The sequence below is a fragment of the Anoplophora glabripennis genome, unplaced genomic scaffold (assembly GCF_000390285.2).
Source record: "Anoplophora glabripennis isolate ALB-LARVAE unplaced genomic scaffold, Agla_2.0 scaffold706, whole genome shotgun sequence".
NCBI lineage: Eukaryota > Metazoa > Arthropoda > Insecta > Coleoptera > Cerambycidae > Anoplophora > Anoplophora glabripennis.
The window spans coordinates 90,262-107,804 of record NW_019416904.1 but is presented as its reverse complement, the minus strand read 5'-3'; the positions used below and the strand labels follow the sequence as shown (position 1 = coordinate 107,804).

Genomic DNA, 17,543 nt, shown 5'->3' with positions numbered 1-17,543 from the left:
CCAAGATTAAATAAAAGAAGGGAATATACGCCAATGATGACAGCGATAACATATCAACAAGAGCTCACCTGCGTATGAGGCTATTCTTTCCGAGCATGAGCTTTAGCAATAACACGGCTAATTTTAAATTTTTACTTTATTTATACACTAGTGTATCTATTTTATGAAATTTGGTTGTTCTTAAATACATACGTAATAATAAATTAATTTGTAGTTGTTCATTTTTATAGTATATATGTAAATAGTACACAAGGGTCAGATTCGGTCCGTACAATTTCAACTATGACAATTTGTTGCGGGTTGTCTAAATATGTGACATCACACTGAGAGTCTATTGGCGAGCCACCTGGTGCTGAAAACGAAAATTAAACGGAGCAGTAATATTTTGTTTACATCACTGTTTCCAAACGTTTTTTTTATTCATTTTGGATAAAATTAGTTTGTAGTAAATAATAAATGATTGCGTTTTATTTTTTTATATTTTTGACCAGGCTAAACTGGACCGTTTTACGGGTTTCGTCCTTTTCTCGAAAGGAAAATAGTACTTCCGATGTCACGGGCTTCATTTTCGATAAAAATTGAATAGAGAAACTGCATCTCGATATGTTGATTCATCTCAGAGATACAGGATGTTATTCATTCTGATACTCTGTAACTTTTTTGTCTGTGGAAATATTCAACTTTCGTTTTTTTGCACATTTTTTTAAAGTAAATTACAACAGAGTATATGATATTTTTCTATAACTTCCGGTTTTTAAGGTATAACAGAAACTTTTACATTTTTAAAGGGAATACCTAATAGTTTTTTTAATTTTTGAAAATAATAATTATTGTTATTACTTTGTAAATCAGTTGTTGTTTTATACAGTTTAATGTACTGTCTATTTTTTTATTCTTCGATACGTCAAATACTTAATTGTCTAACAAAAACATCAAATTAACAAAAAACAAAATTTATTTCGAAAGTCAAAAATGTGAAAAATGTAATTATAACTGAAAGACCTGAAGTTGTAAAGAAATATCGCTTACGCCGCTGGATTCTACGTAAAAATCTGTGTAAGTAACCTCTTTACAGAAATCAAATATTTTCACAAACAAAAAATTTACAGAGCATCATAGAAAACGATGAAAATTGAAAAACGCCCTGTATCTTCTAAACAAATCAAGATATCGAAAATGCTATTTTCGTCATTCATTTTCTCAAAAATCGAGTCCAAACATCTACGTTTTTTCTATTTTTTCGTAAAATATGGGAGAACTTCCAATAACTTCAGATTTGGCCGTCCCTCTATATTTCTACGTATAATACGGAGAAAATTTTATTATTTACGACACAAATTGTGTATAAAATGACGTTCCGGAAAATTATTTCATAGAGCAATATAATTTAATTATTTTCCAAGATAAAGGTGCTAATTTCTAAATATTTGGACCTAAAATAAATGCAATATGTACATTGTGACCCAGAACGCATCGCTGACACCATTATAGGAAAACGGAAGGCGCAGATAGAAAATCGCAAATTAAAATTCCATAAATATCATGAGATTTTTCTCAGTACCTTTTATTAAAAAAGTTTTTCGATATCTCTTCCTGTTCAAAAGATACAAAATAATATATAGTACATATAGTACACTGGTTCCATAAGTCTGTTACTAATTCTATATCAAGGTACTTTCGATATATTTGTATTTATTATAGATTTCGAATTTTCCCGAACTTCCCCAACAATCAGAATTATACATATACACATTTTTAAGTGGGTATTCATTTTTTTTATAAATTTTGTAAATTTGCACAAAAATGATTAAAAAATGTTAACAATGAACGTAAACATTGCAATATCAAAATACTTTTTAAATAAAAGTTGCCACAAGACGGAGTGACATTTGATGTACACAAAATATTTATGAAAATTGAAAATATCATGTCGATAACGTTGAGGTTTAACTATTCTCAGATAAGATACTCTTATATGTAGTTCAAATAAATTCATAGACCTGTAACTCCGGTATAAAGATCAACCTACTACTATTGTGATATTTTCATCTTAAAACTAAAGTATGCTTTGTGCTCCGAAAATTTAAACATAACGATTTATAGAATATGCGTGTTCTTGTAGAAACAAATGCTTAAAAACATTACATACATTACAAACCATACATTCTTGTACATACATTAAAAGAACTAACCATTCAATCGAGTTCCGCATTTATTTTTTGGTGAAATTTAGAGACAAGGATTTTGTACTTTTTTGTTTTGTTTTATGGCAATCCAAAGTCAAATTGAATTCCAATTTCATTTATTAATAATAATAAGATCGGAATTCGGTATCCCCAGAGTATAATTATTTGTGTTGTGCAACTTGTTTATAACTATGGCGTAGAAATGCTGATTTTATAAATTTTTTGTTTTTATCTGCCAAACTGTAAAACTTTCTTCCTCTTATAGCGTTTTTGATTTTGTGCACCTTTCTCTGCCTTATTCAAGTTGAGTTGAGAAGTGCAAGTGTCTTAAACACTGTTTTCAAACTCTCAAGATTTAATTTTTTTTTAATTAACAACAGACATAGAAAAAAATACATATGTTATGTCTATCTTGTACAATTCTTTGACCGTTTAGTAGTCTAATCTAAAAGTTTATGTAGGTACCTACCTATATTACTAATTTTTTTAATGGCACATTGATCTTTTAATATTTTGAAACAGCTTTACTAACATACCGATGTTTTACGGTACGAATTTCAAGGGAAAACCCACATTTCTTTGCCCGATTATTACGATATTCATCACAAATCGTCTTTTACATAATAATGTAAAAATAGATCAGTATTATGACATCCTAATAAGAGACTGTGAAAAAAATTATGAAACCCTATTTAGGCAACGTCCAAGCAACTGTAAATGAAAGACTACAACTTGTTTTGTGTAAAAAAAACAAAAATTTTCATTAGGATGCAATTTTATTGTGTTATCTAAATTAATAAATAATGTTTCTTTTTATTTCTTTATAGAAATTTTCATGTAGTTGTCAGATTAAATTCTTAATAACTGCAATATCTATTTAAATTTAAAAAATTATAAGTAGGAAAATGGTCCTCCTTGTTGATGGCCATCTATTAACGTCTAATAGAATAAATATTTTTGACCTTACAGGTTTCTATTTAATATAAGTTCGTAATTCAAATAAAAGTCACAAGTGGGCTGACAGATAGGGAGTGAATGTAGCTCTGAATTTGTTATTGTGTTATTTATACTTTTTGCTAATAGGTGGCACTACGAATCACTGTTCTAAAATATAATTAATGTTTATTTATTTGTATAATAAATAAATAATTACAAATATCTTGTAGAACTATGTACAGAAAGATTTACTAATAAAATGACTACTTTAAATAATTAGCAGGCTACTTTAAATAATCTGCATATTTTGCATTTTTGCAAACGCAGAAGAAGAAGAAAAGCGCCTTAAAATTTGAGTTTGAGACGCCATGTTGAAGTATATTTTGGCAAGAGACGCTTATTAATAGAAGTTGATATTGATTTTCTCGCAACAAAACGCTGATATTAAGTAAATCCAAGAGATATCTCAGTCAGAAATGAATTCTCTACTTAATTATGGTAGCGATGACGACTGTGAGGACTCTTCAGAAGAAAAACCGATGGTATGTTTGTTTTTAATTCGTGAAATTGCTTTGAAGTAGACATCATTTATATCATATTGATCGTCTTGAATAGTTTTTACATTATAAATATTTACTGTTACCTTTCATCTTGTGAATAATGGTCTCACTTTTGACAAAGGATTGTTAACCCCCCCAGCCCAAGTAATGGCAAGATAGTCTTTGTCAGCAAAAAATAATTCAATAAAGGAGTTTTATGTATAGCTTACAAGTTTAGTTAATTTCACATACTCCAACGTTTGAAATTTTTCATCCTTCCGTTAATGTTACACTAAAGTCCTCTAAAAAATATATATTTGGGAAAAAGTCTTTAAAAGAACGGACAGACTTTTTCCTAAATATTTCAATGACAGTAGTCCTTGTGCCTATGTAAATTAATATGTTATTTGCCAAAAATTAGTCCGATCATCATCAACAATTATTGACAGGACCCGCACATGAGCGGAAGAAACTACCGGAAGCCCTGGTTGTTGAAGCAGGACGATGCCAACTACGACGAGGTGCAGATGAGTCTGAGCGAGGTAATAATAACAGATATACACCCCCTCTAATTGTTATTTTCTCTTTATGTGTTTTGTTAACAATTGATATAGAATTGTGGTTAACGATTTTTGCTTACGGGGTGTTTCGTTTACACTTCGAAAAACAGGGAGGGAGCGCTCGTCGTGAAATAATAGTGTGGGTAGTTCATATGTTTTTCTCGTTAATTTTGTGTTGCTGAGATACAGGATGTTAAAATTGTTATTGTAAACAGAATTTTTCTTAATTATCTTTAATTCTACTAAAAATGAAAACCGTGCAAATCATTTTATTCCCTATAGCAGCAATTTAAGGAAAACCCTCACACTCAAAATTTTAGTCATGTTTCCTCTATTAGAGACTGACATTTTGTATCACTATTATTCTAAAGAAGTGCTTTAACTAAATATGTATAAAAATATATTCTATAAAAACTGGTTAGTACCTAAAAGTGCAACATTGAATAGATTTTTTTTTTGTTTTAATTTTAATATTTATCAAAATTTAACAAATAGTATAATAAATTCATGTTATTGATTTAAAATTTACTTCTACCATTTTCTATACGCACAATTTGCCTTCATCTTTCTTGAAGAATATACATCTTATCAATTTTCATCTAGTGTCCTCCTTTTTTTTATATTATTCGTTTGGGTTTGCTTTGCATTAGAATAATTCATAAATTTTTACTTTTAACATATTTTTTTTTCAATACACCCATCAAATTATACTAGGCTCAGAAATTAAGGGATGTTAAAAAAATCACAAAATTTTGCCTGATTTTCAAAGATTTTGAAGGGAAATTTTAAACTGCAGATTGGAAAACTAGACACCCGAGGCTTCAATTTCCTTTTTTTTTTTTATTCTCTCTACCACCATTTCCCTCCCAAGTTACAGCTCTTTGAAAATCACCCAAAATTTTGTGATTTTTTTTAATATCCCCTAATTTCTGTGCCTAGTGTATTAGCATCCTTGCCACTGCTATTAAGAATAAAGTGGTTCACACATTTTGCTTAAAACAGTTGATATTTATTCTTGTACAAATTTCGACTATCTTTAACCGATTTAAAGACAATGAAGAAGAAAGTAACAACATTAAGACCTGTATTTCGGAAATACTTTAATAAGAAAAACATAAACTACTCTTTCTTTTTAAGTATAAACGAAAGACCCTGTATATATCCCGATTCTGCAATTTAGTAGCCTCAATCCTATAAAAAATTATCTTAAACGTCAAAATCAAATGTATTTTGTGGTTATTTAAAAATACAAGGTATCCTTTAACACGATTGACAAATTTTTATGGGATGTTCCTTGCTCAAAGTTAACATAAAAAGTTCCAATTCTGACTCCTTACGATGATCTAATGACTGGATTTTTTCAAAAATATCTTTTAAACCATTTGAAATCTGTACCAAAGAACCACACACCCAATATATGGGATTTTGGTTTCCCGTCAAATTGGTTGCAACCAATTTTTTTCAATATTATTTGACCTTTTGGATAAAAATTTCTCACGGGCACAACGCCCAAAAAAGCCTTCTTGAAGGTCTGGCAGTCGACGAGAGTTTGGATATATGAAAGATATGTTATTTCGCACCATACTTGATTATGGTAAACAAGGGTAATGGTGGCGCTGATTACAAATCCAAGGTCAACTAACCTCCATCATGACAGATTCAAGGTCATCTCAAGGTCAAATTGTGAAAAAAAACATTAAAAAAAATGTAAAACAGTAGGTACATAGGTTTTTGAGGTCACTGAATACAAATATCGGGTTCGCTTAAGCCTACAAGGTCACTTAGAGGTCATTCTAAGTCATTTCAAGACCAAACTGACGGTGATTAAGCGCAACTCAGAATTGAATTCAGCGACATCAGCCTTGCCTTAATTGGCCAGATTCCAACTTTGCCTTAACTGGCCGGGCCCCTCTATCCTAAGTCGATACCGGAAAATACAGCTGCGGCCAGCACAACTACATCCAGTGGTGGTGATACATGAGGTTTTAGTAGGTATGGCTACGGCGAGTCGCACATAACTGTGCAAACACCACCCCGAGCACGGGGTATGCATAAATGCATTTTCTCATCTAATAAAAAAAAAAATTCTCATTAACTGATTAGCGTCTAGCCTTCACTGACCTTGTCATAAAGTTCAATGTCACTGTAAAAGACAGATTCAATATCAGCATAAAAGGCCTTTCAAGTATATAACAATTTATCGTGCTCATCTTAATAAAAGGTTTTTTCTTTAGACAACTTAAAAATGACCACTACGTGACCTTGTAGGCTTAAGCGAACTCGATATTCGTATTCAGTGACCTCAAAAACCTATGTACCGACTGTTCCACATTTTTCTAATGTTTTTTTCACAATTTGACCTTGAGATGACCTTGAATCTGACATGATGGAGGTTAGCTGACCTTGGATTTGTAATCAGCGACTCCCAAATACTTTTATTTACCATAATCAAGTATAGTGATACAGCTTGTGCGAAATAACATCTTTCATATATCCAAACTCTTGTCGACTGCCAGACTTTGTAGGAGGCTTTTTTGGGCGTTGTGCCCGTGATAACTTTTTATTAGAAGGTCAAATACTATTGAAAAAAATTGGTTGCAACCAATTCGACGGGGAACCAAAATCACATAGTGGGTGCGTGGTTGTTTGATACATGTTTTTGTTAACTCGCAAAAAAAATGAGTTGTGCCCATGCCACATTTTTTTTTTATCAAGGTGACTAAACTTTGATAAAAAAATGTCAAATGTCATGTATTAATCCACCAGCAAACTATGAAGGTTGTGCGATAAGTACCTGGCCTTGACAAAAAAAACACGTTTATGTGTAAAATTTATTCAATTTTTCTATGTAATCAGCTTTCAGTTCGATACACTTAGTCTCTTAATACCGTTCAAAATAAGTGATCATTTCTGCAATGACCTTGTTAGTCATATTTTTTTTCTGCTGAGCCATTTTTTTCATATTTCGAATAATCGTTGGGTGTTAAATCTAACTCAAGGAATTTTGCCATGGTGACGACATAAGTGTGAATGCCTTCATTGTCTTGATGGAAGAGGACTTTTTCTTCGTCAAATGCGGACATTTTTCTTTTACAGGATGTAGGAAGAAAATTGACGTGAAAAAAGTGGCCATTTGCCTTCTTTGGTGCAGATTTGCCTCCGAAAACCCACTATTTAGACTGTTCTTTGGGGCTGTGATTAATCTGTTTCCTCAACAGTTATGAACCAATGCCAAAAATCAGTCCGATTTCGTTTTAACATAGCCAAACATTCTTTTGAGGTTGATACATATGTGTTTGTTGTCAATTGTGAGCAATCGCGGCACTTATCTTATGGAAAGCTTTTTCATATCCAAGTATGTTGTTAAAATACCTATTTATTGGGATGCCCACAGTCTGAGCAATATCACACGCTTTTACTCTCCCAATCATTTATGATGATATCGTCGATTTTTCAATCATTTCTGAAGTAGTAGCCTCATTTTGACGACCTGTAGGATCTCCATCAAAAATGTTTGTATGGCTATGTTTGATATCAGCTATCCAATATTTTATGGTTGATAAGGAAGGTGGAGAGTCCCCATAAACTTCACTGAGCTTCATTTTGATTTCATCGTTTGTTTTCTTTTTCAAAAACGAGTATTTTATCGCTTCTCTGCGTTCAATATTTTCCATTGTTGTAAAGTTACAAGAGTTGTTCTGTTTAAATTCTGGCATTCACAAAGTAACCCACCCAGCAACTTGATGATTTGACAGTATTGTTGTGAAAGGTTATATTTACGAAAAATATCACTTTAAATATGTACTTATTAGTAACGCCATCTCTTGCCTAGGCCAGGTACTTATCATACAGCGCTTGTATGAAAAAATGGGTTAAAAACTGCCTAATTTTTTAAGACTGCAAGTATGAGTAAGTATTTGTTACTGATAATTCAACTGACAGGTCATTTAGAATCTATATCTCCGTAACGAGTTGAAATTGACCCCCATTCCGTTTGAACTTATTTTCTTGTTAATTTTGACAAAGGAACACTTAATAATTGGCAGTTGAATTAAAGTATATCTTGTATTAAAGACATTTTAGTTTTCAAACCGGAACAGTAATTTTTCATCGTTTTGTGTTTATATTTCATTTTCTTACATCTAGTTTGAAAATTATTAACCTAAAATTGTAATGATGGATATTTCATTCCACTTTGATTGTAATCGAGTCGATTTTGTCGACGTTTGACACTGATTTTAGGTTAATAGTTTGTTGAACTCGGCCTTACAAAAGAGCAATGCCATTTTTGAAATAAACACACTGAAAACCACATTATTCTGAATATAAGTATAAACGTTTGATATTAACTCACTCTGTTAATATAAAAGATGTTGTATCGAGAGACAGCGACACTGAATGCCAATTGTGAACATCCTCGGCGACGTTTCGGTGAGTATCAGGATAGGGAAGGTGACAGTTTCTTTTTTTGTTTCAACACTTCTCAGGTAACAGTATGCTCAGTAGTCATTACTTTTCACGTTGTTGGTGGGCCGGTCATATTCGAGGGATATCAGGATGTCGCAGAAACTGCTACATAGAGGGGAAAAAATTATGCTGTGTTCAGCTTCATTCTCAAGGCAAATTCAACCGTCAAATCAGACAGTTTATCAATGTTTGGTATTGAGTTACAGGGCAATATTCATTTTCTTGACATTTTTAACCACTTCTGTGTCTTTCAGCTGCTTGATTGATTGTAATTAAACTAAAAACTGTCTCTATATGAACCTTTCTATGTAGATTCGATGGGCGGTACTAGTTTTTCGGTAAATTTCATGGAAATGGTGCTATGGAACGAACTTATAGGTTTATATTTTATTGAAATCATCATTGGCTATTGTCTAGACATTTTTCAGATATCCAATTGTTATTTCTACAAATGCTATATATTTTTTTTGTGAAGGAACATTTTCTTCTTTCCTTTCAAGTCATTTTCAGTCACTGTAAATTGCTTTCATACAAAATAAACCTAATAAAATCGTTTGCAGTATTTGTTGAAATAACCATGTACAGAGTGTCCAGGAATGGTGGATAATCTCTTGGATTCTATTAAATCGATAATCTGTACATTTTTATTTTGGGTCACCCTGTAGAATTATTAACTCAAAGAAATTGATTTTTTGTTGTAATATTTTTGGTTCTCATTAAATTTTCATAATATTTAAGCAAAACGTATATTATTTGAAGCTATTTCTATTAATGTATTCAATTTAGTAATAACTACTTTGGAGATATGGAGACAGAGTGCCCTGGGCAATTTTGACCTCCGCAAAAAAATTTGTAGACCAACTTTAAATTTTTATCGCTATTTTTAGGTATACTTTTTATTTTCAATAAACCTTTTTCGAAATAAACATGTTCAGCGACAAAGATACGTTAATATTTTTGTCACAATAGTTGTTGTTTAAGTCGCAATGACAAATGGCGAATGGCAAATGGCGTTTTTTTGCTGCATAAACAACAATTAGTTACATAAATAAATTTTATGATATCTTCATCTTTAACATGTGTATATCAAAACTGAATAATTTTATTGCCAATAAACAAGTATATCTTGTTTTACTTAAAAAAAATATGAAAATTTTAAAAACAGTCATAAAAATTAAAGGAATATGCCAATAAATCTTTTTGTGGTGGGGAATACATTGACGAAAATAACTTCAAATGACAGCTTTTACGAAAATTCAATGAGAGAACAAAAATTGTAATGAAAAATTAATTTTCAATAAAAAAATGTATAAACATAACATTATTTTTCTGTAAAACTTGCCCAAATCCGAGAGACTGTCTACCACATCTGGGAAGCTGAAAAAAATCTCTATTTAAAGCATAATCAATTACTTGACACTTGAATTTGTCTTGAGAATTGAGGTTGAGAAAGTGTCATTACTCTTTTCTATCTTTAGTCGTTTCTACGATACCCTTAAAATCCCATTGAATTTGACTCGTTCTGTATTCTTATTACATTGACAGAATTGCTTATAATAAGAAAAAAAAATCAGTATATCTAAATTTCCAGCGTTTTAAGAAATAATAAAAAGTTGATTTTCCTTTTTCAAAATTCTATTTAAAATATTATTTATTTTTACTGTTTTTGATCCATTCATAGAAATCGGTATTATAGAAACTACATTACTCAAAACATTCTATTCATTTTTAAGACATAAAAGCAGGTTGGTTTTAAATCTTAATATTTTAAATCAGGATTGAGCTGAAATTCTTTATATTATTTTGTACATAGTTGATGTTATAATATTCTCAGACTAAAAATAGGAAAAAAAAAGTTTGAACATGAGTCTAAAAACACTTAATTTTTGACATACAGAATTTCCCATTTTATACGTATGTAAGAAAACAAATAATGAAATAATTTTTTTATTAAATTGACTCTAAAATTGCACATATTTAAGAACTGTAACTACCTCGGAAGTGCAAATCCTAACACGGCTACCATCTTTTTTTTAAATTTAGCATTTTTTTCTCCAGTATCTAATAATTATAACATAATATTATTGTACACCTCTTAAGATACTTGTGTATCAATTTGTATAATATTGTGTATCTACTCATTTTTAAAATTCGTATTTTATTAGTTTCATTATATTTTACCCACATTTTTTTATAACTCTAAAAACAAAAAAGTTAATGGGGGGCTCAAAATATAGTGAATCACCCTGTACATATATCTGATATCGTGGTATACTTTCATTTGTCTTTAATTTTACCTGAATTAATATTGAAAAAACTCAATTTTATATTAAAAATTTACAATCTTACACAATCAAATCTTTAATAATTGGAAAAAATCACACTAAACGATTTCAAAATAGACACCTAAAAAAATCCTAGACAGGCCTAGAATTTGCAAATTTGGAGGAATTATGGATTACATATACACATATTCTTAGGTCTATAAAAAACTATATTTGAACTGCATTTTCTATTTTACTTTTTATCAGGACTTCCTGTATAGGCTGATGAAGTTTTATTTTTTTTAAGTATTTACCTACTTCTCATTTATTTATTTGTTTTTTTAATACATTCAACTTTTTTTTTGTGGACTAATGAAATTTATGAATTACGTTGCGACGTGCATATTTTCAGCAAAATGTGTTAAGAGCTAAAATTAAAATATGCAAGACAACTCTTAAAATGACTTAATAAATTGATTAGATACAAGTGCATTAGTCCATACAATGCAGAGAAAGAAAATCCTTGCATACCAACATATTCAATGAAATGCATGAATTACATTGCGACATGTGTATATTTTCTACAAAACGCGTTAAGTTCTGCACATTCGACAAATCGAGATCAAACCGCATAATCTGGTTAAAAATATCCCACTTATTTTCTACAGAAATGTGACTGTTCAAGGTAGAATTAAAAATAATTGTAGTAATACTTAAATAAAAAAAAAAACAAGAAACAGTTTTCCACTGACCAATTTGATAAAATTCACAAGTCGTAATTTGAAGGAGCAATGACGATATGTGATATGTCAAATGTCATAGCTAGTGAATGCCTACTGACAAAGAATTATTTTGTACCAAAAGTCGACCTATTGTAGGTACTATGAATGCATCACTAGCAATGCTTCTGTAGTACCTATATATTGGTAGGTCACTCTCCGCTAGTAGAGGGAATAATGTTTTGCGTGAGTAGGCATGACATATAAAATGTGAGATATACTTTGTAGGTTATATCTGACACTCAAAACATCGGCAGATAGGCATCCAAATAACATAAGTTGTTTGTCAATAAGAACTATTAAGTTCGAAACTGGTGACTGGTATATGTCAAGTAATTTATCTGATTAATTATTTACTAGATATGGAGGGTATAATAACATACAAATGCACGATGGGACATTTAATCTATAGATTAGTTGTCCAATATATAGTTGAAAACACTTCCGACATTCCTTTTGCAAACTTTTACTTTTAGATCTTGTGAATTTCTTGTAGCTGTTTGAGTGACATTCGTTAGAATACGAATAGACTTTTATGTCTTTAACATGATCATATTTTTTTATGCGGTTTGTAGGTTACCTTTAATTAAAAACTAAATAAAATAGTTTCAAGTCGTCTAACATATCTGACCAACGGATAAGGCTGTGAGTACTAGATAATCTACTAGAAAATCTACAAAAGAATAATTAAAAAATATCAAAACTATCACTATGTGTCTGAAAATGAATTAAGTTTTTTTCTTATTTTTGGTCAGGAATCAGCCATACAACTATATCATTAAAATTTTAATTTAAAATCGTTTCAAACAATCGCGATATACTTCAGTCGTTTTGTAAAGCTCCTTGTATTTCTAATTTTTGAAAAATACGATTTTATTAAATCTGCCTCTAGTTTTCAAGCTGAGCATTCAAACCGACCACTAACACCCAACCCCCCACTACCGAAAACCTACCCCTAAGTAAAACGAAACTCATACGTTCTCCTGTTCGTTAGATGCATTGGTAAAACCCGCATAGGTAAGAGAGAATTTTTCCCCCAGGACTCGAACGACGAATCGAAGACCCCCAGGGAACAGCAGAGGAGGCAGCAGCAGTCCCGTGGCGACGAAACGCGCAGGGACTTCGCCCGTAAGTGGGACGTTCGGGACAGCCCTAAATCAAGGGATGAGGCCAGATCTCATAAAGAGAGAAAGGACGAGAGATACGCCTCGAAAAACGAGAAAGAAGACGATAGATCTAAGCAGCGGGAGGGCAGCAAGGAGGACGAACGTACCAGGGACAGGTACCGCTCGGAAAAGGACGACGAGCGGTCCAGAGACAGGAGGGACGAGAGGAGGGGGAAGTCTAGGGAGAGGTACATGCTTATGATCATTTTTATACAAGGTATAGGGAAATTAATGAGCAAAAAATGTACAGAGTGATTCTCGGTGGTGTAAAGGCGAGACAGTTCTCAACGTGCACTTACTGCGAATGTTTGTTAATGAAAAATTAATTCTGCACGACCGTTGATTTTGGAAACATAACGGGAAAACTTTTTTCCGGTTTTCTAAAATTTTGCGTTACCAAAACGGTATGCCGCACTTTAATAATAATTTTTTTAAATATTATTTTCATTTGTGCTTGGTGAAAATTTTAGAAAAACAAATTCTCAAGCATTTTGCAATACTGGACATTCTTAAAAAAAAATTACGGTCCGTGTCTATGACAGTTTTTGGAAAAACTCGGCATTAAGAGTTACGTAATCTCAAAGTTATTTATGACTTACAAATAGCATGGGATGCTATTTTTCATAATACTATTAGTTAAAAATTTTATTTCGCTTATTACGATACCAATCGTGTGATCATAGCACATATGGATTAGTAGGTCACTTTGTGTCAGCAGGTACATGTGCCATGAGAAGTAGGAATGACTTAAAGCTACAACATATGCTTTGTAGGTTATATCCTACCAATATGGGATTAAGTATGAAAAACAAGAAATTAGGGGGTAGAAAGTAGGAGTTAGGATCAGATATTTGTTTTGAAAGTATTATATACTATTCGATAAAAAGTATTCACTGAGTAAATGTTATTTTTAATTTAAATTAATAATAAAATCTTTTATTTTATTTTAATTTTTACCATTTACTATGCGGAATACAATAAAAACCTATAGTAGGATCATATTCGATGCAGAGCAAAAAATTATGGGTTTTATCAAAGGCAAATTGTATCATCATTTTTAGGACGCATAAGATGAACCATTTCAAATTTAAAGTGGTCGGTAATACGTCAAATGTTAACCTAGCGAGCTTGGTACTAAATCAGAAATCACCTCCAAAAAACAAGTGACACATACAGAGGTGAAATGTAGTACATATGTGGAATTTAAAAAACAAATTGGATTTATAATAAATTACATTTAAAATAAACAGTATATGAGAATAAAGGGATTTTTGTAGGAATTGGGTGCCACAACATTAACGATCCTTCATCCCTTCATAATGCATAAAGAAATTATTCAATTTCTAAACTCCTTAAAACCGTACTGCACTGGATCCTTTGGTAGGCAATGATTTATTACTTTGCATTGAATATGATCCCACTATAGTTGAAAATTTATGTTTTTACAAATACACCTTTGCAGTCTAGATGGTATAGTTGTTACAATATCAGTTGGAACCGCATAAAAACATTTAACTCGTAAAGTTGACGGAATCAACAGGCGTCCGGAAAAATTTTGTCTTGTGTCGTTTAGAAATACTATATTCCGAGCTATATTCCTATTTAGTTGACGATATTCTCGAATTTTTTGTAAATAATCTTCCCGAAATGCAACTATACATCGTGATTCCATAATTACCATACGATTGTCAAGTTTTTTATGTTTAAAACCGCATTGTAATAAATCATGTAAAGTATCTAAAGATTTATAATCGGGATAATCGCTAAATTTATCTCGAATCATGTTTAAAGTAGGAACTTTATTTTCCTTATACATATTATAAATTGTGCGTCAATATTCTTTAATTTCGTATTTTTCCGTTTCTTCTTTGTACTGTGATTAATAACGTCTCCTTCTTTAATTACGCGATAAATTGTCGTTTTTGATATCTTAGTTAATTCGCTAATCTGTTTCCTAATTTCTTTCTCACATTGTTCACTATTTTCTCTTTTCAAACATTCATATATATTTAAAATAATACGTTGACTTGGTACGTGTAAATCTTTGTTTTTAAACTTTGAGTTTGTTTCGACACTTTGGAGAAAAACCGGCTTGACTATTTGGAGATTTTCCCTGGTTATTTCGTTATCTTCCGTTTCAAAGGGTCTCCAGAAAGCCATGCTAAATTACTAGATAATTACATATAATATTTATTTTAATAACTATTACCCTTTACTGGTTACGATATGAACAAATATATCTAATAATTAATAATACGTATTATACCAACAATAAATGTACCATGCCAAGCATTGCTCTCTGAGGCACTGACAAAGCCAAGTGAACCGCGTTCGACACCAAACTAATTATAGAATACCATGCAAAAAATGATTTATGACCTAGTGGACCAATACAGGTTTGCTTTGACGACCAGAGCGTCGCTGTCATCAGGTGGGGACTGTCTACCAATACTGGACTCGCCCAATGGCTATTCGAGTATAAATTACGAGACACATCATGGCTAAAGCATATGAAGAAATTTCAAGAGAACTGCAGACGGTCCTGCGCTTTCAGATTCACAGGTTCCAATTGATATCCTAACAACTATACCATATCGTTTGACAGAATTAGGCCCGGTACTTCGAGTCTCGGTTAAGGCTTGATTAACTAATCACACGATAGACTGTGAATATACTTTTATAAAATAAATCAGCATTTTTGGCTGGAAAACGGAGAAAATCAAGGAATTTGGCAAAAGTGTTTTTTATGGCAAAAAAAACGTTAACATTTTTTAGATACAACAGAGACGATAGGTACAGAAAAGATCGTGACAGAAGGAGAAGTAGGTCACCCAGAGAAAGAGACAGGAAGCGTAGCAGATCGCCCAGGAGGGACAGATCGAGGTCGAGGTCTAGAGATAGAGGCGGCAGAGGGGGCTATTCTAAGAGATACGATAGGGGCAACAAGGAACGATTTGATAGAACGGGTAAGTTTGTGCCTTCGCCTATCGGTTCCTTCGTTTGAGAATTGCATTAATAAAATCTTTCATTGCCGAACATTGAAGGAATTCAACGAAGGTAACGAAACAAATTTAACATTTTTTTACAGATCAACAAAAGAACGAGGAGAAGAACGAGAACAAGGACAGGTTCTTCGTGCCCGGCATCACGGGTCGCTTCAGAGAACAGATCGAGAAGAGGAAGCTATTGTGGCAGAAGAAGGAACCCGAGGCACAGCTGCCTGCGGCGGGTCCCCAGAACCCAATCGCCGGCGGTTCCAGGATTACAAAAGTGTGGGAAGCGACCACCTTCGCTCAGGACACTGACGGTAAGTTGTTTTTATCATGTGATACCGTCTTTCTTGTAAAAAAAAAAATGTAAAGTAATAAATTTAGTATCGTATTCTCCAAAAAACAGAATTGTAGAGAGTGTTTACCGTTTTATTTGCATAAGTGGTTGAGGATGGTTGTTTTTTCCGTTTCAGGTAAAGTGGCCAATAAGTTCAAGAGGCTGATGGGCATAAGGAGCGTGGGCGAGGGCAGCAATGTGGGCACGGATGTGCTGAAGAAGCAGGAGGAGATGTTCAGCTCGATGGAGCAGCAGTACGAGGTGGCGAGGACGGCTACACACACAATGAGGGGCGTCGGCCTGGGTTTCGGGAGTTACCAGCGATAATTGTGGGGTTTCGTTTTGTATTTATGTAAATTTTCAAGTGGTTGATACTATGTATTCGAGGTGTGAATGATATTTGTATAAATTTTTCTTTCGTTGCAAAAAAATCATCGAAGATACAGATTGTTTTATTTATTTCTTTATCAATATTTGAACTAGTTAATATATTAAATAAACTGCGCCTGATTACTTATGCAACTAATTATTAGTAGTAAGAAGAAATTAGACAATCAAAAAATCGAAAGATTGTATTAATGGTAGCTCGTAGTTTGATAAACAAAAATAGATTCGTTAAATACAAGCAACCAGATATACAATGCTCTGCATAAGTAGTTGCGTCCATATTTCAAAATATTTTGGCAACCAAAAATATCAAACATTGTATTACTGGTTGCTCGCAATTTGCAAACGAGTCAGTCATTGCTCCTGAAGTACAGGCAACCAGGTATACAAAGCACTGCAGGTGTGTAAAACTGAATCTGTCCCTCTCCAGCTCTTGTGATTTTCGACTGTTTTGTTCGACGAAAGCTCTAAAATAAAAAATAACCATCCTCGCACGTTCAGTCCCTGCAAATACATACCGAGCTACCTTTAAAACGCTACTTTCAATTTTGGAATATTTTCATGGATTACAGATTGTTCCAGCAATGTGAGAACACATTAGGACAGCAGAAAGTTGAGGAGGTATTTTGCTGCTCCTGTTAGAAAACAGTGTATCATTCGCCATTATTCCATGGCTAGAAATTGGCCTCAATGATTTGGGATCGAGGGGGATTATCCCTCTTTATCCTGCCTCATCTCGTGTAGGCCTGGACAGCCTTCGTAGGTGGGCCCCATCCGTCGTCTACCCCGACCGCAAATGCGGCCGGTGTAGGCGCTTTGTGGGACCTCCTTTTGTCCTGGCTGGGCCCCGCCGGCTAGGGCCCTTTCTTCTGGCGCTCTTCTTGCTTCGCCGGCTCGTCTGTGTAAACCCCGGGGGTAGTGTCATGTTTATG

At 32.8% G+C, this 17,543-nt stretch overlaps 1 protein-coding gene across 3 annotated transcripts; it reads left to right on the top strand.

Moving 5' to 3' along the window:
- The first annotated feature begins 3,490 nt into the window (after positions 1–3,490).
- On the top strand, positions 3,491–16,669 carry LOC108910594 (uncharacterized protein ZC262.2-like). 3 transcript variants are annotated; one of them, XM_018715248.1, is made up of 6 exons: positions 3,491–3,664; positions 4,111–4,203; positions 12,772–13,085; positions 15,673–15,863; positions 15,986–16,204; positions 16,361–16,669. In XM_018715248.1, the coding sequence occupies exons 1-6, from the start codon at positions 3,599–3,601 to the stop codon at positions 16,549–16,551; spliced, it is 1,074 nt and encodes a 357-aa protein (XP_018570764.1). In that variant the 5' UTR covers positions 3,491–3,598; the 3' UTR covers positions 16,552–16,669. The 3 variants fall into 3 exon arrangements, with proteins under 3 accessions (XP_018570764.1, XP_018570765.1, XP_018570766.1); XM_018715249.1 differs by having other exon boundaries at positions 3,587–3,664; positions 4,083–4,203; XM_018715250.1 differs by lacking the exon at positions 3,491–3,664 and adding an exon at positions 8,592–8,652 and having other exon boundaries at positions 4,116–4,203.
- The last annotated feature ends 874 nt before the right edge of the window (positions 16,670–17,543 follow it).